Here is a 24,333-nt window from a genome sequence, read left to right on the forward strand (position 1 = left end):
GCAACCATTGATCCTGTTTGGCATGATCACTACCTACCTCGCCGCGACTGGTGTTCGCCTCGGATGATTTATGTCAGTCTTGATGATGCTAAATATGTATGTATCGGTGCAAATTCGATCTGGCTTTCTGATCGTGGATGCGATTTCTCTCGCGACAGAAAAACCGAAAGGTCTTGACAGAATGGACTTTTGGAATACAATTGATGCGATTCTCAAAGCAGGCCGGTCGGTACTTTTCACTTCGAGACGCTTTCGACTCGCGCTCTTGTTTTTTCCGCACAATTTTCGTTTTGTATTACATATCTCGTGGAAAGGATATTTCGGGAAAATTTCGGCCGTCCGAATACACGCTTTCAAGTTGCAAATAATAATGCAAAAGTTTTGTTGAGGTTTGCACGACGATGAATTAAATTCCTGCTTATCGATTATACAAATCGATGCAAAGACAATTCAGTTCCACGCATACGTCACTATCGTTGGATCGATAATTACTTTAAAATTCTGACTAACCGCATCGTTTTTAGCTACGTTATTTATGGCTGCGAATTAATGCAGAAAGCGGGAACGTCCAAAGGAAAAAATGAGGTTTCGTCAGCTTGACATAATAGAGATAAAACTCTTCCATCATCAACATAATGGAAATTCCGAATTTCCGTTATCGACAAATAGAAATTCAATTTCCATCATGTATATGTAATGTAAGTTACAAACGTTCATTAATAAACGTTCATTATGTATACACAATAAAAAAATTTGTTAAATTATTAGCTGTCTCAATTACTCCTACTACTCATCCTCATCAAAATACTACTCATCAAAATAAAGTCTCGTTAATTCTCTTTACTGACGCATGCGCGATACGCATGTGTCAAGCTGTCAAAATGTCAGCTTTCTTTCCACACTAGGAAAAATGTATTGTTGCGTGAACCAAAATTTTGTTGTAACAACAAAATAATTTGGTTAAAATATGCCCAACAAAACTGTTTAGTTCGTGTAAACAAATATCTTGTTTGATTACGGTTTGTTCGTATAACGTAATACTTTTGTTATAGCAATCAAGAAGCTTTAATTGTATGAATTTTGTTAAAAATACTATAAGTTTTTCTTAATATACAAAATCTAAATTTTAGTGTACAGAAAGACAAAATAGTATCCATTGGGCATTATTTTAGTTTATGTAAAATAATATTTCGTTATTATGTAATTTTTATGGATAAAATAACTAAAATGCTTAATTTTTATATATGAAATTATATAAAATATTATATATGAAATCTAAGAACAAAATCATTTGGTCCAGAGAACAAAGCAGAAAAATATATTTAGTTGAGACAACTGAATATTTTATTATATAAAACAAGATATTTGGTTGCTATTAAAAAATGCCTCAACTAAACAGTTTTGTTAGAGATCTTAAATTTTTTTTCCTGGCAATATGTTTTTTCATTGTTTACTTATCGCACAGCTGAGTGTGCGCGCTCACCGATAAGCGTCTTGTTTTGCATAATGCAATTCTACCGCTTCTTTGCAACCTGCAATATCACACTTAACCGAATGATGTCGACACTCTCCGGACGAATAATGGTTACCGATTGATAAACAAATGCAAGAGTTTCCAACTCGTCTCCTAGATGGCCCTGAATCTCGAGGAAGGCTGGCGAATTTGAATCGCAACCGAGGAACCGATCAAATTCTACCGTGTACGCGATGTATTCCCAAAGTGCGTCTCGCTTCTTCCGGAAAATTTCACCGGGTCACGCAGGGTAAAAGGGGACAACAAAGAAGCTGTAATATTTTCATTCGCTGATAGCTTACGTTACAGCCTTACAGCTTTACTCTTACAGCTACTGTAGACGAGCCTTAAGAGTAAAGGCTCGTCTACATTAGCTGTAAGAGTAAGGCTGTAAGGTTGCAAGACACGAAATGAAATATTTTCATTCGCTGACAGCTTACGTTACAGCCTTACAGCTTTACTCTTACAGCTACTGTAGACGAGCCTTAAGAATAAAGGTCATTCTACAATACGTGTCGTAAGTTGTAAGCCGTAAGAATTGGCGAATCACAGTCGATTATTACAAAAATAATCGGCTATAATTGGTCAGTTCTTACGGCTTACAACTTACGACTCGTATTGTAGAATGACCTTAGGGCTGTAAGGCTCTAACGTAAGCTGTCAGCGAATGAAAATATTTCATTTCGTGTCTTGCAACCTTATAGCTTTACTCTTACAGCTAATGTAGACGAGCCTCTAGGAGTAACCGGTCAGATGCACCGTCGTGAAGTTAGCAGACAAATTGAAGATTTTCTAATTTTTTTTTTGTATCATTTGGGAATCATTTAGGGAAGTTTAGAAACATAGTCTCATAGTTTGGGAAATAATAGTTTACTAGTAGTAATTAATAAAAATTAATTAAGCGTTAAGTTAGTAGACAATGAAAGAAACATTTTTTTAAATTTTTAATTAACATAAAATTATTTGGGAAACACATCTGTAATGTTTTTAACGTTTGGGAAATAATAAGTTTTTATAATAATTGAAAACAAAGGCCGCGTTCAGTAGAACAAAGTGATCAGAGAGCGCTTAGTGATTATTGTCTGTGATTGGAGCATTCTTTTAGGCTGCGTTCCGTTTCACGCATCGAGCGCATCGATCGCAACCAATGCATTGCGCGCATTGATATCGTTCCGTTTTCGTTAATGCGCCTATGCGCTTTTGGAAACGGAACGACTTTTGATGCGTTTGATGTGAAAGGAAAAATGGATGCTACCATGGTCACAATGGACATCGAAACATTGACAACAATAGCCTTATTTTCATTAGTGAATGATGACAACAGAATTAGCAGCAGTAGTAGCAGTAGTAGTAGTGAGTCTATATTTTATCAAGAAATCTTGATCTGTAGAAAAATATTCACACACATGCATTAATTTAAAAATACAATTGAATTGTTTCTAAAACTTAAAAATTTCAATTTTACCTTTCGATGCTCTTAACGCGATCTCTTTTTCGAGAAACATAGTGATCATTTCGTTATCCACTAATACGGGGAATTCAACTTTGTCGACTTTGTCCATTGTACGTATCTGTGATTGTCTGTATGTTTAAAATAAAAAAATATCGGTACGTTAAATATATCAGTCGTCACGTCACGTTGTCAGTATTTAAATAGGGTTATATAAAAAATTATAAATACTAATCTGCGCATGCCCGCATCAACTGCTTCTAGTCCGAGCTGTAGTAGCTGATGCGCGCTTAATGCGATAGAGGTGGGGGAATTCTAGGGAATTCTATACGCCACCAATGCACGCATTAGCTGAAACGGAACGGTTCTCGATGCAGTTAATGCGCTCGATGCGTGAAACGGAACGGACCCCCAGATTCTTCATAGACCCAGAAGTATTTACCAATCAGGAGCGAGACTCAATGGAAAATCTAGTAATGTTGTCCAACTGTTGAGTCTGCTGAATGCAGCCTATGACTACGTTTACACGGCAAGGTTAAGATCATTCTATAATACGTGTCGTAAGTTGTAAGTCGTAAGGACTAACCAATTATAGCCGATTATTTTTGTAATAATCAACTGTGATTCGCTAATTCTTACGGCTTACAACTTACGACATATATTGTAGAATGACCTTTAATCCGGATTAGTAACAACCGTAGTTAGTGAATTCTTTGATTCGATTGGTATATTCTTTTAGATCTAAAAATATACTCTAATCGGATTCGAGACTGCACTAACTACAGTAGTTACTAAGCCGAAGTTAGAAGCTGTGTAAACGTAGTCCGTAAAACACCGTGTGTCGTTGGAATTACTTGCATATCTGTTTTTCTTTTATGAATTAATTAAAGTCGATTGTCCAGTGCTGAATTGTGAAAGAAAACAAAAGCACGAAAATGAGTAATTCAACTATTTCGGATCAATCACTAATGGATAAATCGATGCGAAGTGTCTTCGGTGAGTATATCTCATTTCACACAATTGACATTAATAACCATGTATAATATGCATTACAGTCGGGAATATCCCGTACGAGGCTACAGAGGAGAATCTGAAGGATATCTTTAGTGAAGTTGGACCAGTTCTTTCCTTCAAGTAAGTTAATTATCTTTTATTTCATTGGAAATATATATGTTATTTGCGGTTTTAAATTCTTCATACAACTATGAAAATAACATTTAGCTTTTATCTACATGTGCATTCTTTCAATTTTTGTACTAGATTGGTCTTTGATCGTGAGACTGGCAAACCTAAGGGATATGGCTTCTGTGAATACAAAGATCAAGAAACAGCTTTAAGCGCTATGAGAAATTTAAATGGATATGAGATTGGTGGAAGAACATTGCGCGTAGACAATGCATGTACAGAAAAAAGTCGAATGGAGATGCAAAGTTTATTGCAAGGACAGAATACTGAGAATCCTTATGGGGAAGCAGTTCAGTCAGATAAGGCACCAGAAGCAATTAGCAAAGCTGTAGCATCTCTACCACCAGAGCAGATGTTTGAATTGATGAAACAAATGAAACTTTGTGTACAAAATAATCCTAATGAAGCACGTCAAATGCTACTCCAAAATCCTCAATTGGCATATGCTTTGCTTCAAGCACAGGTAGTAATGAGAATAGTCGATCCTCATACAGCAGTCAACATGTTGCATAAAGCCAATCCTATTCCGGGTATATTAGCACCCACGGACAAATCTGTAGTGCATCCCATTCAACCACGGATTGAAGAACCATGGGCACCTCGACCTACACCAGCTGTCAATGCTCCAGCACCTATTTTTGCAGGTAATAAAGGAAACATACTTCAATAATGGTATCTAAAGTCCTAAGAGTTGTATGTTGAAATATCAATATTTTATATCGGAATTGGTTTTATATTGGACTTTCAATTTTGAACTAAGCCTTTAATAACTTATTGTTTGTCTTACCTTAATAAAACATTCACAACTGCTCTGCAAAAAAGAAAAAGAATAGCAGATTTCATTTGAAACTCTGTCAAAATAGGTCAAGATGTGGATCTTCGAACACTGGACAGACAAATAGATCCACGATTGGCTAGAATGGATCAAGATTTGAGAGCACCTCCTCAAACTCAACCTACTCCAGTCAGCGCACCACCAGTAATATCTGTTGCCGCTGATCCAAGGGCTTCAAATACATTTAATCTTACAGACAAGTGAGTGTGTTACCTCGTGGTGATTTGTGTCAACAAGTTCATTATAAATTGTGTTACTGAAGATGCTCTTTTTTGCAGCAGCATTCCTGTGGAGGGAATTGAGAGGTGTTTAACACATATATTTAGAATAATTCTGATTGTTATTCACTGTCATACTAAGTCATTGTTCATTTCAGTTTCTGTCGTGATCCAAGAGCTGATAGATTTGGTAGAGATCCGAGAGATCCTAGAGACCCAAGGATGCCTATTGATCCCAGAATTACTAAAGCTAATCGTATGTTTAGTCAAGTTTCCTTTTTATCGCATGTACAAATTAATCAGCTTTAATATATGTTTAATGAATCTATAGAATCCATTTTTTAATGAGACAATATTGCAATGAATTGTTACATTTTTAAATCTTATGATAAAATCTTCAATTAGCGGTTCCTGTGGCACCACCGATTGTGCCAAGACCGGTTGCTGCACCAACAATACCAACGCCAAGTACTGTAACGGGTAATGCGGCTAGTTCTGCTGCCGTACTCTCGCAGTCCGCGAGTTCTGCCACATCGAGACTCATGGCTGGAATGTCTTCAGCGGGAAATATTCCCAGCGGTGCATCAGATCAAGAAAAGGTATGTCACACACATACGTACTGTAAGTGTATTTAAAATATATACAAAGAGAAAAAGAGAATTATCCAAAAGATATATTTTTATTTGAGACACAAATCAAAGTTTTCACTTATGTTTTTAAATATAAGTAAATAAGATTAAATGGCTATAATTATCTTATGGAAACTAAAACAAAATACAGAAAGATATATGTCAAGACTCATAAACGTAATAGATTCATATTGTGGTCATACATATTGAAAGAAAATAAAAGAAATATTGTATGTATTATAACTATATAGGAAGTCCCAAAGTTATCGTATATTGCAACAACATTTGTTGGAATATAATTATTCTAATTACTTACAAGAAGTTAAAACTTAATATAACTTTTACACCAAAATAACATAAAAATGAAGCTTTGGAATGGTGATTATGTCAAGTTTTCTTAGGTGCGAAAACGTGGAAAGATTTAAGTTTCCATTGCAAAACACTATCACTACTTTGATCACGCTGTTAAAGTATCGCACGATAGTTCCGAAATATCCTATACATAAAGAAATTATAAATCTGTTTTCTTCGCAGGCGGCTTTGATAATGCAAGTGCTGCAATTGTCAGATGAACAAATTGCAATGCTTCCACCTGAACAGAGGCAAAGTATTCTAGTGCTAAAGGAACAAATTGCAAAGAGTACTCAACGTTGATGTGTTTTCATCAATTTCTAAATATCTTTGACAATGTATGATGTAACGATGTACGATATATATCTATCAATACATATACTATCAACACATTTTCATATATAATAAAAATTTCGTTTCTCCATTAGTCCTAAATCTTACTTTCTAAACTCGGCAGGTGATTTAGAACTTACGAATTTTTTAAGATGGTTTTTAAACATGAGTTTTGCAAATTTCCAATTAATTTCAATATTAGATGATACGAAAAATTACAAACTAAATTTTGTCACAAGATTAAATATATAGTTTATCTAAAACTGAATTTCATTAATTCAAACTTACTATTCTATTTACATTTAATAAAGAAAAATAATGTTCATAAATGTATAATAACGGAAATGATCATAATGAGTATATGTACGCACGCACACTTTAATCATCTTTAGACTTCTTATACTGGTACAAACCCTCGTCAATTAAGTGCGCATACAAAAGTTTTTGGCACGTTTTGTCCTCGTATATTTCTGCCACCATCATATTGTCACGTATTTCCTGCAATTGTATTTAATTGTGATCTATTCCTATATTAATTAACCTATATTAATTACTCAAACGAATGAATTTTCTAAAAAGAGAAAGAAAAGTACCTTAACTCGAGCCACGACTGCTGTGTTATATATTTTATCTAACTGTGACGCTAGTAGATCTATATCGTCAGACACGAATTCAAGGTTCCAAAATTTGCATTCGATAGCCATGGCGGGCACTTCTATCCATTCTTGCTTTGGTACACGTAAATCATGATTCCTGTAAGGTATATATTGATGAATTATTATATTATTATGAATCAGATGAGATCCACAAGTTGTATAGATAAGACATTAATATTTTACTTACTCTATTGATAAATCTAGCATCTTATGTTCATTATTACCATAATCAATATAATGCAGCATAACGTCTACTGACTGATTGTCCGAACTTTTTTCGCTTTGAGTGATAATACATCTATACCATTGGTCATCAGTAAACTTCGCTATGCATGGAGTATCTGAGGAAAATAGAATATTAATTAACGATTATTATCGTCGGCGCTACTCTGAGCGAATTCACAGTCTTGCTTAATGCAAATTGCAACTCACAATTCTTAAAAAATTTAATTAACGGTCGAGAAGATGCATTCTTTTGTATGTCCAACATTATAGCTTCATATTGCAGATAGTAATCATGCAATACCTGAAAGAGGAATGCATCTGCAATAATTATGCAACATCCGAGAATCGGAGACATACGAATATCCCCGCTAAAATATAACTACTAGAGATGTGCGAATCAAGAATTTTTATGTCGAATCGAATCGAATCGAATCTCATTTTTTTAATTCGAATTCGAATCGAATCGAATCTGCGAAATTTCATTCGAATTCGAATCGAATCGTTAAAAAACTTAACATGACTATTAAACATGCACATAATGATGGAAGATTTTAATATGAAAGGGGATATTGATATTGTAATATCATCTTACAATAAAATATATATTTAAATATTTAAAGTAATTTATAATTAAGTTATTAATTATAAATTGAGTTAATTACAAGTTAAGGGTTCAAATATACAGGCCCAGATGGCTCGTTTTGTACCTGATGCATGTAAATATAATGCACGTTAATATATTTTATTCGTAATTGAATCTTCGATTCGAAATTTTCGAATTATTCGGATTCGAATCATAGGAATTCGGATTCGAATTCGAATAGTTCGCACATCTCTAATAACTACAATAGCTGTAAATTTGTAGATTTTGGGATAGATGTACTCACGTGAGAGAATATGTCGTCGTCGTTCTCCGCCAATTGCGCGTATGAGGTAGTAGAATTTATATTACAACATAATATCACTTCGATATACTTCGTATCCTGCGGAATGCTCAACGACTTGTATCCGCTGAAGAAGTTCTCTTCCTCGAGCGATTCATTCTGCGGCGTCGAAGAGATTACGAAATCATCCGCGATGAATATGTCCGGCCATGAAATATTCTGGAAGTCGGTTAGCCCCTTGTCGTCGTTGTACTTGGACTCCTCGGCTGTCTCGGCCAAAGTGCCGCTGATCACGTTCTCTTTTAACATAACTTCCTGCGTTTCTGATTTTAACGATTTCTGTGAAGTGTCGGCGATCGTAACGTTGTCAGTTATTTCTTCAACAGCGGAATTTCGAACGGAGCTTGATGTTGAGTCGGGCGCTTTTTCTTCATGTATCGCGTTGTTCCATTCTTTGGGTTCAATTTTAATTTTCATATCTGACAAATATTTGTACTCTGAGAGCAATTTAAGAATATTGCGACGTTCTTCTAATAGTTTTATTGATACCTGCAAAATACGAGCACGATGCTTATTCCTGCTTGATATCGACCACGAATTATTGTTATCCGATATTTTTAAAGTAAAAGTTTACGTATATTCATGAACTTTTGACATTGCCTTTTGACATGAATATTACTTACAATCAAATGCGTGGGTAACCGCTGTAGAATGCACACTTCACATTTTTTATCAACAAGAAGAAAATGCAATCGATCTAAATCATGCAACATCCAATTGCCACTTGCGGTTTCCTATTGTAGATACATAGAAAAAAGTTCAGAAAATCGTTGATAAGTGAGAAAAAATAAGAGATATAGAATTATATATATAATTAATATATATATATATATATATAATATAAAATAATATATAAAATTAAAATGACTATAGAGAAAGAGAGATATATCACCGGACTTAGACCGCTAATGACACATTTGGTACACTGTATAGGAATATGATCCATTTTAATGTTTTTCGTCGCACAAGAAATATTACATTCCTCTACATTTCCATAATCGACGAATTCTATCTGAAAACACAAGTCATGAGTTTTAGTAGATATCGTGAAGCCGACAATTGAAAATAATAAATGAAAGATTTCACTGTTCCTCACCTGCAAAAGAGTTCCGGAAACTTTGAGCACTCTACCGCGGTACCATTTATTGTTAATATGATATTTCGCGATACATATATCCCCTTTCTCCCAATTCTTTTCTATTTTGATTTCCTTAGATAAGAAATGACTTTCCAATTCATATTCTATGAAATTAATTAACTGGGCATCTGATAGAAACGGGAAACAAATAGTTTAGAGGAAAGTTAATAATACAGCTTTTAGGCAACATTGTTACAAAAACATGAACAATAAGATTCAACGGCAAGTGTGAATCGATTACTCTATGTGAACGCACGGAAAAAGAGAAGCTTTGTATTATTTATAATGCATTTTATATAATCATATCGCGCGCTGCTATATGTCACATCGTTAAAATTATTTAATCAAAACGACATACTCTGTTTCAAGGAATGTAAATACACAGCACCATCGTTGTCTACGTATGTCGGTATAGCATGGAATACTTCTTCTACTATTTCAACCGGCGGTAGCCAATCAGATTGCATCTTCGAACAATCGAGTTTCTTCTCCGATATGCCAGCGCTAATATTTTGATCTAACAATTCGTTTTCGGACGATGTCGATGAGTCATCGATCTTGCAATTGACGCTGCGACAAGCGTTTTTATTAATCCACTGTATATCATTCTGTTCGTCACTCGACACAAGTCGATGACTGTTCAGCAATTGTCGCTTGAATTCCAAAACAAGAACCGAGTCCGTCTTGGAGAAGTAACTGTGACAGTGAGTCAAAAATGATGAATCAAGAATCATGATAAATAAGTATAAGATATATATTATACATCACAATTGATTGGATTGCTGACAACTGTGAATTAAATATTGGATTTAACGTACTCTTTAATAGGTAAAGCGACGCCATTCTCCACCAACATTCTGTTGACAGAATTAATTTCCACTTTGCTCGGCGCCAACGGTCCCGGTATTTTTATCTGTTTTACCCAAAGTTCTACAGGAATCACGTTATCGCATGTCTCTTGCTGAACCTGAAAGTACACAAAGTATAACTCACCATGTATACATACATAATTCACTATACTCTCCAACTTGAGAGACGAGTGACTCACCAGTTTAGTGATGTAAAATTTGCAGCGTGAATTTGTACGTATAATGTCAGTCAATGTTGAGCAGGACAATGATGGCCATATGGACGATCCACCGCAGGGCAGAATGCCAGCCAGTTTCACTTTGAAGCAATGCGCTGGTTGTTTCGTGAATTTTGGATGCAGCACCTGTATGTCCTTCATCGTCACCGTCTCGTCGATGCCTATGTCGCAGAAGTAAACCAACACCTCTGTCGGAGATTTTATCTTCAAGATCTGCGCGCGGAAGTAGCTCTTGTCTTTCGCAGAGTACACGGCGCATAGCGCGTTCTCAGCCCAATTGTCTCGTGCCTCGGAGCAGTAGCTATTGTAGAACTGTTGCATCGCTGTAATTAGGTTTTCATTCGATTCCTTGTGATCTGTTTGCGCAACGTAGATGCAGTCCGGTGTGACCAATCGTTTTATGCACACCTCCATTTTGAAAGGATCTTTGATCGTCTCTTCTTCCTGGACGGATTTAGTATCGGACTCTGACTTTATCAATGAGAGCTCTTTGATAGAAGAGTCTATCGATTCTAATGTATCGATATTATGTGGAACAATCTTTTTAGTGTGTTGTGATTTGTTGTGATCGCTATCGCATTCCAATGAAAAAAGAGGGAGAAATCATTTCGACAATTTAGATAGGTAAATTGGCTCGTCTAAAATACTGAATGTTTGCATGAAAAATTTTATACAAAAACACGTTACCGATTAGTGACGACTCCTTTGGATTTTAACAGTCGGCTTACGTCCGAAATACCAGCTAGATTCATACAACCGACATATCCATCGTTTATTTTCTTTCGAGGGATCACATTGACACTAATTACACCATCGAAGATGTTCGACAGCGTATCAATTGCTTCTGTTTTCCATTTTCCATCGGGATCGGGACTCACGTACATTAACGCTATTCTTATTGCCTATTAGACGAAAGGTCAACAAACAATAAATATATTGGCTTACTTTTATGTTAAGAAATGTCGATTTCTATGTGTTTGTCTTTTGTACAGAATATCAGAGGAAATGGTAAATAGAAACATCGCTTCATTATTGTGTGAACAGTCTTACCTGTGCTTTATATTGAGTGTATTTATACGGAATCATTCGCAATAGGTCGCAACTTAGAGTAATGGTATGCCCTAAATCCACGTAAAAGACTTCAACTTCATCCTTGGAAATTATTTTCACAATTTCACAGCGATGCCAAATATCGTCCAAGTATTGTGCTATGCATGGTAAACCTGTGCGATAAATTCAGAAAAGAATCAATTTACTCGAATTCCTTCTTCAAGGAGATACTTTCAAAGGAGATGGTTTTCACATATAACGATATTAAAGATGACAATGAAATATTGCATACTCAGAATAATAATGAAATAAACACTAATCGGACACAAATGATTTTATTATCCTTGAAAATTTTAATAAATTTTTTACGATGCTTGATAAATTTCTTTTTACAATTCCTGTTACCAAATTGAGATAAATGTGTTGATAATATTTAACGAGTTAACGTTAATTGGCTGACAAGAGATTCGCGACTGTCTTGATAGAAATATTTATAATCATAAGACTAACCTTCCTTGGGCGTACTAATAATCGGTGGCTCAGTGTTGTTTTCACAATATTCATTTAACTCATCCAACAGTTTCATATATTCAACTTGCCGTTGTCCTTTCTGCACAGATTTACACGATGCGGAATGATAAAAAAAAATGATGCAATTTCAGAGCGAGAGGTAGTACCAGATATCGTGATACGTCATTGAATCTTACCTTTGAAACGTAAATTTTAGCCGGTGACTTGACGTGGGTGATGACAACAGACGTTACCTTATTTAACATAAGTTCTTCTCTTTGATACGCGTAAGCGATATTCGCTAGACGCATCTGCAAAGATAAACTCAAATGTCATGTCATGAATACACGGTGACCGATGAGCACAAAATGTAAAACGTGACTCCGCTGACATACCTGGGCCGTCGAAGTATTGCTACGCGCGTGTTTCATGAATATCATAGCATTACATATCGATTGCGGGCCCATGCTGTTGTCTTTCGAGGAGGTGGTACAAATGTCCACGTGCAGTATGTCCGTGTTGTGCTTAACGATGTGCATAAACACCGAGCTAAAGTACAAACGCATTCGCAATTAGCGGAATTTGACTATCGCACGGATCTCCGAAGAGATACGATCAACGCGATGAATCGATCCGCGAATGGGCCGATCACTCACACATCTCGCAGTAACTTGATGAAATCCTTCGTGCTCTTGTTCGTCCACGTATTCTTCAAGGGTACTATGCCGTGTAAACAGCACTGGATCGCTTGTGGTTTTAACTTCAGGTGCTCGTCCTTAATATTCCATATCCTTGAGTTCGTCACGTGTTGCTCTTTGTAGCCGTAATCTATGTAAAATATATCATACGTCGTCTCAAACGAGTTGCTCGTATTCACTGCGATCACACGCCCTCGGTTCCAAGAATACTTCACCAGTTGCTTGACGACGCACATGTCATCTGTAACGATGAGAGCTCGGTGATGATAATAAACGCGCGAGTAATAATTCAACCACGATGGTTGAATTCAATCTCATGCTCTTACCTTGCTGAAGTTCAACCGAATTGTTCTCGCAGGTTTCCGCGTATGCTTGCAAGTCTTTCTCCAGTTGAATGAATTTCGCCTTTGAGCTGAGATAGCGGACGAAGAATAACGATGGACTGACGATGTGTGTTACCTCTACTTGATGCTTATTAACGTCTTCTGAAAAAAAGAAGGACCTATTAGAGCGAGAATCGAAGATCACATAGAGAGATCAACTTACTGTCTTCGTGTGTCTTTTCCGGCTGGGAGGTCTGCGTCACTGTTGATACGTTCGATGCGACCAGTGTATTCTGCGTTGGCGATTTGATCGCTTTTAGCAACGAAGTTTCATTAAATATATCTGTCAGGAAGATGGTGGTTCAATCAATAGGATCATATTAGTTAAACATAGAAAATGTCGAGTATATTGCTAAGCAATTATCAATTAAATTATGGAATTATCAATTAAATTATGGAACTTATCGAGGGGAATTATACAGCATTTGTCTGCAGGTGCAGGCAAAGTCTGAAGGTGCGGACACATAATCAGAACAATGTTCTTACTTCCGATGAAGTCTTTCGCCACGGGCTCCAACACGTAGTCTTCCGGTAACACTTCAGTCCGTACAAGTTGGTAGCGTGATACTTGCGGCACTTGAAGCGTACAGTGATTTTCCATCAGTGGAATAATCTCTTCGTCGATGGTAAACCTGTGAAGAAAGAATTCGTGAGCAGAGTCGCTGGGCAATGGTCGGCCATTCATCGATATTAAAAATGTTCTTCCCCCGTGATTAATTTGTTTAAGTATCCAGATGTTTTATTTTCCTAATTACTAATTTGCTTAAATGTTAAAACTGGCGAAAGCTACGTGGATCTAGCGTGAGAGAATAACGGGGAACAACAAGCGCGTCAACCCAAGCGTGTCATTTTGCACATCGATTCTTTGCACACCTTTTTTATTCGTTCGAACTTGATGCCCACGACGCGGGCATTTTCTGACTGTTCGCTCGTTCACGAGCGAAATTCGCGACACGCGACTCGCCGATTGCCTCCGTCTTCCGCAAGCACGCAGCAGAATTAATCGATATACTACGGTACTCGCAGCACGAGCGAGTCAAAACTTTGTGACTGAGGGCCTGTCTCCGTTGCGCTGAGGAAATGCGTCGTCCCCTCTTGCCCGCACGGTTAATTGACTCGACCGCCTCGTACTTTCGCGGAAGCGATGAGCAGAATCGGTGAAGTCGCGTGCCAGAACTCCCTCCTTCCTTTTCTCCTCCTTCTTCTCCTCTCTCGTTAGACGAGACTCGCTTTTATCAATCACTTACGACATCGCCTCGTCTTCAATATAATTATTACGAATCACGTGACAAGGAAGATCTGCCATTTCGCTGAGGACCTTTATCGCGTTTCGCATGTCCACTTTGTCAAAATTGTTGGCCGCGTAGGAAGCCATCTGGAGAAAGCAAAGTCAAGTTCGACGTGAGTTGCAACGAATTAAATTAAAAAAATGTGCGCATTTTGTGAATAATAAGCAAATCGTCGGCCGATTATTTCCAACAATTGTACTTTTCATTCCCGAACAACAACGTACCGTCACCGCGATGTTCAATTGTTCCTCATGCGCACGAAGCTGCACCTCAACCTCCGCCAAGTTATTTTTCAGACTGTTGCGCCGTTGCTGCAGCTGGTTCATTAATTCCGCTTCCAGATTTTGGAGGACGCCGTGCAGCCGCGCGAAGTGCTTGGTGATTATCATCTCGACGTCGTCGCATTCTTGCGGCTCGTACGTCGATATTAAAGTCGATTTAAGCTTCTGAAACACAGAAGAATGCACAAGTCGTTACTGCAACGCTCGCTCTGTCTGCTGTCATTTCATCACGATTTGCAGGATAGTTTTGCGGAGGTGCAAATGAGGAAAGACACGAAGTCCTAATGGGATAAATATTGGCTCCGTGAAAAAGTTCGATTCGATTTTCCTGCTTCTTCGAGGGTGAACCGACCGCTTCCCACGTTTCGCGACAGACTGCGTTCTTTTTACACACAGGAGGAAAAGATCCTCCTAGTTTATGCAGCTGAATGAGTAGGCATCAGACGAGAAATGATATCTCTGCTACCGCGATGGAAGAAATTCGTCTCAAAATTCGATTGAGACGATTCAGAACAATTGATCGAGAATTAGAAATCCCCAATAGGAATCTTTCTGTTTCACAAGCGAGTGTTTCATTTAATTTCCATCTTTCCCAGCAACGGAAAATCCAAGCAAACTAGCTTTGTGAAGTCAGCCCGCGAATTAAAAAAAAAAATTTTTTTCTTGCACTAAACATGTACCAAATTGTTTGTAGAAATATGTAGTGAAAGAATTTTCGTTTGTAGTTATTCAGGAAAAAAGTTACAACCCCTCTAACAAGGAGAGTGACACAACGGTCCCTCACCGACTTGAATGGGCTTCGGATATGTTGTAGAACATTAAAAACTAAGGGACATGTATTTTTTTATATCGGCTTCGGAACATGTTTGGGGGGTGAAACCACCCCTTGAAAAAATAGCTATTATCGTTTTTAGCAAATATTTTCTAAATTATGAGTTATATGAAAAAAAGTTTCAGATAAAAGTTTTGCAATATTTTATGCTCTTTGCAACCATGTGTTGAATTTTTTAAAATTTCAAATGTTGGACTACTCTCCCCCCCTCTCTCGTTACTCTGGCAAAATTTTTAAGTTTTTGTAAGGACAAAAATTGTAGAACATTAAATACTAAATCCATCTATATATAATATTAGAAGATGGTATTTAATATTTTGGACAAAAGCAATGAGAAATCGTCATGGTATATGTGCCGCGCTGCCTGAGTAGATAGATACTGTAGGTAGGTACGCTGTGATATTTCTCTACAATTGCACTATGCTTCACGACTGCTTGTGCATATTTTCTTATGCTACAATTAATCGTAATGATATGATATACAATGTATTACACGAAATAAAAATGCTTGATGAAAACATAAAGAAAAGAACAATTTGCATATAACAGTAGCAAATGTGTGTGCAGCATCGCTATTTGTACAAAAGCTTCAAACGCATATTTTCTTCATTTAATGTATAAAATTTATGTTCACTACAATCTGAAAGGTATGTCGATTAAGGATAATTAAAATGATTAAAAAAGTATTTCATGCAATACACGTGAAATAATGAATCACATTATCATCAGCCTAATTAGAAAACCTCCTCACTTCAATTTTTGACAAAATTGAGATACTCATTTTGTTTGATTTATCTCGTCGACTTTGATCGAATAAAATGAGTCTCAATTTTGTCAAAAATTGGAATTAAGAGGTTTTTTAACTCAACCGGTGTTTCGAATTCGCATGGCCTACTCTGTAAATATCCACTTTTAAACCATGCATATTTAAATAAATTGTGAAATCTGGGTGACAAGAATTGATGACTGCAGTTTTAAAATATTGTTTCTAACATGAAGATCAATTGTAAGGTCTAATAGCATTACAATATCAGAAAAATGTTTCATAAAATTTTTCCATAATCGGAAGCCTACATCTAATGGTTGTATTTTTCCCGTTGTACCGGCCGGAATGGTTAGGAAAACAATATCCGATCTAGTTTCCTGAATTACATTGGGACAATGTCCACTCCATGAATCTAATAATAATACGGATTGTGGCCCGACATTCGAAAAAAATATTTCTCTCAACCAGGTTTTTATATAATCTGATGTCAATTTACCTGATTTGGAAGCTATTACAAAAATATTAGGAGCATTGAATAAATTTTCCTGTACTCGTGGACCGAACGTTCCTGTTGGTTCTTTTAATACAATTAACAGAGGCGACAATAATCTACCATCAGCGGAAATAGTCGGCTGTACGGTATAACTATGCGTGGTTGCTGATACAGATTGTACTATACGGATTCTATTTTCTTTGTATCTTTTTGTGCTAAGGTACGACCGGTGTAAAGTTCTAATTGGAACCCACTCTGATCTGAATTGTAGATATTTTCCACCCCGTATCGATTAATATAATATTTGACATTTGTAATAAATGTATCGCATTTATTTTCTAATTCTGATTTGGATAACAAGGATTTTTTCGTGACAAATTTGGTTATTCTCCTAGACACAATATTATGTTTCTTTTTGAATCTTTGTATCCAGCTAGGTAATGCTATGAATCCAGGCATATTTTCCTCTTCTTGTGCTCCATTAGCCCATCGAGCAATGTTAATATCATGAATAATGACTCCTTTTTCAAGTGCTTCAGCGAAACGGTTTAATGTATATTCAGAAATTGCTTTTAATTTTTCATTTCTGCTACCACCTGCATTGATATAGTCCTCCCATCGTCGTAATTGTCGAATTGATGTAACTTTTTTGTACCTTCGTCTAACTCCTTCAATCGTTCTTGGTCTTATTTTACCGCTCTTCCAGAATTCCACAGCTTTCCTTTTATAGTCACTTGATATTTCTGCTTCAACATAAGTACAAATAACTTCTTCTGGAAGACAATATTCATCTTCATCATGCTCCAACAAATCAACTCTTTCCGTCTGTGCGGGATCTCATTTGTATCATAGAAATCAAGTGTTTCCTCCTCTTCTATTAGAAAGTCCATTTTATTTTCCATGTCTGTGAGCATATTTACAATCTTCTCCTTCACTTCCATTTCTTCCGAAGTTAGTAGAACCGGAGTTTTTAGAAGGTTACGAGCAGTGAATGTTGCGTATAGCAATAGTATAACATCCCATGGGTTAAATGGAATCATTCTACAAAATATTAAAATTTAACTATTGTTTAATGCTGCTCCGGTCTTCCGTATATATTATAATATTAATAACTTCACAAAGTGTATAATAATTTAAATCAGGATTGAGTAAGTTAACTTTTTTTTAACTAAGTTAAGTTAAAGTTAATGCCTTGAAAATTTAACTTAGTTAAGTTACTAGTTAATTTATAATGAAGTTAATTGAATTAAAAGTTAAGCTAATAAAAAAAAAAGTAATTGAAAAATTAAAAGTTAAATTTGTTTCACTTCATAATCTTAGGGTTTCAGTTTTACGAATAACGGAAAAAAACAAATATACACTTTATTTAGAACCTTTTTTTATATATTTACAGATACTTATTAAATTTAAGTAATAAAGCCATTTCAAAATTTTTATCAGACATTTTTCCTCAAAGATTGTCGAAAACGAGTCCTCCTGCACTAAACAGCCGTTCGACGTGAGCTGAAGATGGTATTGACGTGTTATATTTTATAAAAGCATGTTTGAGCGCATTAGGAAAATCTTTTTCTGTCACAAATGTATCGGTCGACAAGTAGGTTTGAATAATACGATCAGTTATAATCGTGTTTTCGTCTCGATTTTTGTCTAGCGTCTTGTTAAATATAAAAAAATTGTTGGTTTTACGTAAGACTTGTTCTTTGGATATATTTATATGCACTGCATGGTTTTCGGTATTAAACTTCTGAACACTCGATTTTAAAAGTTCGATAACCTCTATTTTTTTATTTTCATCCTGTATCCAGCGTAATTTAAAATCCGGTATCAAACAGGCAGCAATTCTCAATTCGTTGTGTTTATAGACATGGTGAAATCTAAAAATATACATGATATATTCTTCTATATTATGTAATGTAAAGAGGAAAATAACAATAAAATTATTCAATGACAATTTTATAATTTTTTATCTCTTGTATATGAATATCATATTATAATCGTTATAACAAACCTTTTGCGAATACCTTCCGGGAGGGCATTTATTAATGGTTTTACATAAAGTGTCTGAGTTAGTTTTTGATTCAAATGTTCTTCGATTGATAATAACATAGGCAATAAATATCCCATAAAAACATGTTTGTTTCCTTGTAAGATATCTAGACCTTTGGCAACAGGTTTCATTACCTAGAATGTGAAACAAAATTAGCATATTGTTTGTATAACGTAAAAAAATAAATATTAGGATATAATTACGTAATAAATAAATCATTTATATATTATTACTATAATTTTACAGAAAACAAGAGCAAAACCATTACCGTGCAATATTCTTTAAGGAAGTCAATTTCAGTAGGAGTTAAAGTGGGAACTTTTAAGGAAGAAGTTAGAGTGTTCACTTACTTAATATTGTCCGTTAGCTTCACTATAGCATCATAGAACGAATTCCATCTAAATGACATGCAAGTAAAAAGTAAAAACTGAAACCATTCACAACAAATTAAGAAACTTTCATAAATAGTTTATATAAATGTTAGGATAACTGAAAAAAACTTGAAAAAAAAAACGAAAAATGCTCCTATAAGAACAATATTAAATTCCAAGGCATGTGCTAATATTAATCGATTGGGTTTATCTTTTGAACACTTCATTAAAAGATAATTGGAATGTGGGAGCATAAATATATTTAAAAAGTATTAACCTCCTTAATGTACACATAAAAAAATATCGATATAATTATTTCCCATTAATATTAATTCTTAATTGTTACCTTGTAGCGTTTGGAACTTTTAAGTATTTCCCAAGACTTTTTTTAACCATGTCTGCTGCGACGGCCGATTGATTTTGCTTGTTGAAGATAACTTGACATTTTGCGAATGCTCTTTTACTAATTCCTTTGTACTTAGTATCTTTCTCAGCGCAAGTCGTATCGACGGTACTAACTAAATTTAACGTATGAGAAGCACATCTTTGTTGAGGTGGTAATCTATAGTTTTCTTCGCTATTGGTTAACAATTCTGAAATTTCAACAGATTTTAGATATTTTCTAGGTTCGTTTTCTGTTCCATCCTCTTCTGCAATCTCACTGTACACTCTGCAAATATTAATGGTATTATTAATTCCACAATATTAACTATTAAACCCCTTTAAATTACAAAATTACTTTTTTTATTTATTTTCTAACTTTCCGTTAAATGTAAATATATAATAACTACGTAATTAAATTCACACGTAATAATACTTACCTGAAAGCTTTTTCAAAATTTCTAGCATTATCCGTTACAATGCATACTGTCTTATCTTGGATATTAAATTCAATTAATATCAGTTCAACTGTCTTTGCGAGAATCTCGTATGTATGTTTTCCTTCAAGTCGACAGCACGCAAGTCCTTTTGACTTTCTCTCTAGAGTATCATGATCCAACCAGTGTATTGTTATGTCCAAATAGGATCTTACGATGAAAATATAATAATTCGATCATTGTCTAATAACCGTGAATAAAAAGAGACGATTTATATATAAAATTGTTTATAAAAAATAGACCGATGACTATCTTCTAAATGCTGTCCAGCAATCTGCCGTTACACACACCCATTCTTCTTTTTTTAGCTCTTCGATCATTTCTATTTTCATTTTTTTCGAACGTTTTATCAAGATGCATCATAAGAGTTTTGCGAGTCATAGGTGTTTGATGAATTGTTATTTCACAAAACTCGATAAATACTTTATGCTCAACAAGTGAAAATGCAGATGCAGTATTGATAACAAGCTCTAAAGTGACTTGGTCAAACATTTGCTTAGTTAAAAAGTTATCTCTTTTCCGAGACTATTCAACCTCTTTTGCTTTAGTTTTGGCTCATCAGATTTTTCATGTATTAAATTTCTTTTAACTGCTTGTGGTCTATTTTTCGAAACTTTGTTAAAATCGTCTAATTTGCTAGGATGTAACAAGATTTTTCAAGTGATAATTAAATATGATATATGAGTACCGTAACTTAATTCAAATAATTTAGATCGTTGCATTATTAAATAAATTACTCAATTTGCGCCAGAAAGTGAATAATTCTTTGCAAAATTTGAGTACAAAGATACATAAAAAATAAAAATCTAAATTTTGTTCGCGTCATATTTCATAACAGAAATAAGTAAAATATTTAACAAATAACTACGAAAAAAAAAATAATGTTGAGAAATAAAATAAAAGACGGTTATATAATCTAACTTAACTTAGTTTTTTTTCGTTTCAACAATTTTAGAACAATACCGCGACACTTTTCCGCGATTTGATAGCAATCTAAATACAATCGGTTATAAACATAACCTAAATGTTTTTTCCTATTTATCATGATACATATTTATTATATTAATAACATACCTTAATATGCGTTCTTAAATTCGAGTTTGAAGATACTGACGCCGATATGTATTTTTTCTTAGGTTTGCATAGCAAGCATTGAAATAACAGTTTTCTAGTTTTTTCATCATTAGAGTTAAACTCGAAAAAATCGCGAAGGTGAGACCACGTACTTAACACGCTTTCGCGATTAAATTTCTCATTCGATGTAGACGAATCAAATTCGTCAACAATGTTAACACTCATTGCACAAAACCTCAGAGACTCAGGATCATCGTAAACTGCGTTGAATAATAAACGTTTGGTATAGAGGTGCTGTCACATGATGAGCGTCGAGCATCCAATGTCAAGCGTCGATCCAATCAGCGGACAAGAATCAAACTTCTGTCGCAAACAATTCATTGCTCGCTGATTGTTGACGCTTATCATATGACCACCTTGTTCTTCATCTTTTTCTCCAATATATGGCTCTGGATGTCATAACAAGCTGACAAGTTCCCTACATCATTCTTCGATTAAGATCAATTAGAGTACGGATGTTACCATCCAAACACAAAAATTAATGAATTAGTAAAACTCAATCCTAACGGCTCGAAGGTTGAACCGGAACTATAGGCCTGTTCGTTTTGTCTGCACTGCTGAACTGGTGCATTAAGTTAAAGTGAGACAAACGTAGGTTTTCTCAGTCCAACTTGTTACACCAGTTCAGCAGTGCAGACAAAACAAACAGTCCTAATGACAGCACGTTAAGGTAGAATCTAGATCGATTAAGGCCCGTTTCCATCAACATCTTTAACGTCGATTAAATCTTAACTTTAATTTAAGTCTTTGTCTAAAGACAATTTAAATTCAGGTTAAGATTTAATCGACATTGGCGAAATTGGGCATAAAAGTACTTTTTCACGAGTCGCTAAACCCTCTCCTGATTTTTCATCTGCAAGAAAAATAATCAACTGTGATTGGTCAATTTTCTTATCTTATGACTTATGACTTTACGACTTCTCTTGTAGGTATGAAACTAGCCGTTTGAGCGATAAAATAAGTTATATGATTGATCAAACCCAATCAGAAGACAATCCATTGTCTTCAGATGCTCTACGGATCATTTTATTGGTTGATTATCTGAAGATAAATCAAGGCTCCATTTAATGTAAATTACTTATAAGCAGATACGCGGCGTTTTGCGATTCCTTTATGACATGGTTAACTTCAAGATAATTAGATTACAAGTTAATAATTACCAATAAAATGTAACTAAGTTAAGTTAAAAGTTAAGAGTGTAAAAATATAATTAAGTTAAGTTATAGTTATTTAACTTTTTAACTTAACTTTTATCTTTTTAACTAGTTATTACCCAATTCTGATTTAAATAATATAAATATGAAGAGTGACAAGCGTAAGACAATAATACAATACAATAAATATTTATATAATTTCACAAAATTATAGTGTATAACACAGTTCTTTACACTATGAACTCATGAAATGAACTGCCCGTTTTCAAATATTATAGACATTTTTATAGTCTGCATAGCGCGCAATACGATCAGATGAGCCAACTGTAGTGCGCATGACGATCACATGAGTCTGTTTCACGCGAAACGAAAACAAAATTTATTTATAGAAGTAAAGTACAAATAAATTGTCTTTGATGCATTGCGACACAGTTGACTTTGCTTTGTATACACGGCATTATAAATGCTCAGAAATAAATGTATAACTTATAATTATATTTATACATACTCCATACTAAGAGAGAGTATATATAATTTACAATTATATATAATTTATAATTATTTATAATTTATAATTATATATAAATTGTCACATATAATTACACATATTTATATATAAGATGATATAATTTATATATGAGATCATATATATAACCATATATAATTATGTCTAATTAAATATCATTTTATTTAATTATATTTAAACAATTTGTTCCCGAATGATAGGTGAACTTGAGGTACCAGGTCTGTAAATATGAAATCGGAATTTGCCCATAGATGGCCCCTAGCTGTCAATGTAGTTACCGTCAAACCGCGTCATTGGCGCCATTTCCATTTGTTGACATCTGACAAAGATTTTCAACTCACAACAATACAAGTTTCATACAACAGCATAGTTTGTAATAACGTTGAACATGTCGAATTTTGTGTCTGGAAGCTACGATTTGCGAGCAGCATTGATTTTCTGTTAGCATTTGAAGAAAACTGCTGCAGAATCGCATCGAATGCTTGTCGAAGCTTACGGTGAGCATGCTCTTGGTAAATCACAGTGCTTTGAGTGGTTTAAAAAATTCAAACGTAGCGATTTTGACGTGAGAAACGAAGAACGTGGAAGACCACCGAAAAAGTTTGAAGACAACGAATTGCAAGCATTGTTGGATGAGGATGACGCTCAAACGCAACAACAACTCGCGGATCAATTAAATGTAACACGAGAAGCCGTCTCCATACGTTTGCGAAAGCCATGGGAAAGATCCAGAAGATGGGAAAATGGGTTCCACATGAACTGAATGAAAGACAGCAGGAAAACCGAAAAACCACTTGCGAAATGCTGCTCGCCAGGTACAAAAGAAAGTCATTTCTCCATCGAATTGTGACTGGCGATGAAAAGTGGATATATTTTGAGAATCCTAAGCGTAAAAGATCATCCAGATAATTCCAGGCGAACCATCGACATCGATTGCAAGGCCAAATCGCTATGGACGGAAGACAATGCTCTGTGTTTGGTGGAATCAGAAGGGTGTGATCTATTATGAGCTGCTAAAAGCTGGCGAAACCGTTCATACTACCGAACGCTACCGACAACAAATGATCGATTTGAATCAAGCTTTGCGTGAAAAACGACCAGAATATCAAAACAGGCAACAAAAAGTGATTTTGTTTCAAAAGTGATAATGCACCATCACACACAGCAAAATTGGTGAAGGAAACGATTGAGGCGTTTAGTTGGGATTTCGCATGCGGCTTACTCATCAGACTTGGCTCCGTCCGATTACTACTTATTTGTATCGATGGGACACGCACTTGCTGAGCAGCGCTTCACTTCTTACGAAAATGTACGAAAATGGCTCGATAACTGGTTTGCCTCACAAGAGCAACAGTTT

The 24,333-nt window shown here is 35.3% G+C and overlaps 2 protein-coding genes across 6 annotated transcripts in view; one reads left to right on the top strand and one right to left on the bottom strand.

Moving 5' to 3' along the window:
* Positions 1–3,614: 3,614 nt before the first annotated feature.
* On the top strand, positions 3,615–6,573 carry CstF64 (cleavage stimulation factor subunit 2 CstF64). Of its 3 annotated transcripts, none has more exons than XM_011145384.3 (8): positions 3,615–3,959; positions 4,019–4,097; positions 4,224–4,792; positions 5,012–5,183; positions 5,262–5,288; positions 5,360–5,457; positions 5,607–5,800; positions 6,365–6,573. In XM_011145384.3, the coding sequence occupies exons 1-8, from the start codon at positions 3,899–3,901 to the stop codon at positions 6,482–6,484; spliced, it is 1,320 nt and encodes a 439-aa protein (XP_011143686.1). In that variant the 5' UTR covers positions 3,615–3,898; the 3' UTR covers positions 6,485–6,573. The 3 variants fall into 3 exon arrangements, with proteins under 3 accessions (XP_011143686.1, XP_011143687.1, XP_011143688.1); XM_011145385.3 differs by having other exon boundaries at positions 5,265–5,288; XM_011145386.3 differs by lacking the exon at positions 5,262–5,288 and having other exon boundaries at positions 3,616–3,959.
* Positions 5,650–24,333, bottom strand: part of qin (tudor domain-containing protein qin) — a 200,104-nt gene continuing 181,420 nt past the window's right edge. For 2 of the 3 annotated variants that reach the window (XM_011145381.3, XM_019842597.2), the window contains exons 6-27: positions 14,719–14,940; positions 14,453–14,580; positions 13,692–13,837; positions 13,369–13,488; positions 13,149–13,307; positions 12,781–13,063; positions 12,520–12,673; positions 12,322–12,435; positions 12,125–12,224; positions 11,615–11,787; positions 11,252–11,466; positions 10,526–11,135; positions 10,296–10,444; positions 9,836–10,173; positions 9,436–9,605; positions 9,232–9,351; positions 8,963–9,073; positions 8,283–8,828; positions 7,603–7,696; positions 7,358–7,511; positions 7,108–7,267; positions 6,648–7,012 (exon numbers count right to left, since the gene is read on the bottom strand). In XM_011145381.3, coding sequence (XP_011143683.1) covers positions 6,893–7,012; positions 7,108–7,267; positions 7,358–7,511; positions 7,603–7,696; positions 8,283–8,828; positions 8,963–9,073; positions 9,232–9,351; positions 9,436–9,605; positions 9,836–10,173; positions 10,296–10,444; positions 10,526–11,135; positions 11,252–11,466; positions 11,615–11,787; positions 12,125–12,224; positions 12,322–12,435; positions 12,520–12,673; positions 12,781–13,063; positions 13,149–13,307; positions 13,369–13,488; positions 13,692–13,837; positions 14,453–14,580; positions 14,719–14,940 — 4,386 coding nt within the window. In that variant the 3' untranslated portion in view covers positions 6,648–6,892. Of the gene's footprint in view, positions 5,821–6,647; positions 7,013–7,107; positions 7,268–7,357; positions 7,512–7,602; positions 7,697–8,282; positions 8,829–8,962; positions 9,074–9,231; positions 9,352–9,435; positions 9,606–9,835; positions 10,174–10,295; positions 10,445–10,525; positions 11,136–11,251; positions 11,467–11,614; positions 11,788–12,124; positions 12,225–12,321; positions 12,436–12,519; positions 12,674–12,780; positions 13,064–13,148; positions 13,308–13,368; positions 13,489–13,691; positions 13,838–14,452; positions 14,581–14,718; positions 14,941–24,333 lie in introns of those variants that run through there. The other variant, XM_025301063.1, reaches the window with a different exon arrangement.

The sequence above is a fragment of the Harpegnathos saltator genome, unplaced genomic scaffold, assembly GCF_003227715.2.
Source record: "Harpegnathos saltator strain DR-91 unplaced genomic scaffold, Hsal_v8.6 scaffold401, whole genome shotgun sequence".
NCBI lineage: Eukaryota > Metazoa > Arthropoda > Insecta > Hymenoptera > Formicidae > Harpegnathos > Harpegnathos saltator.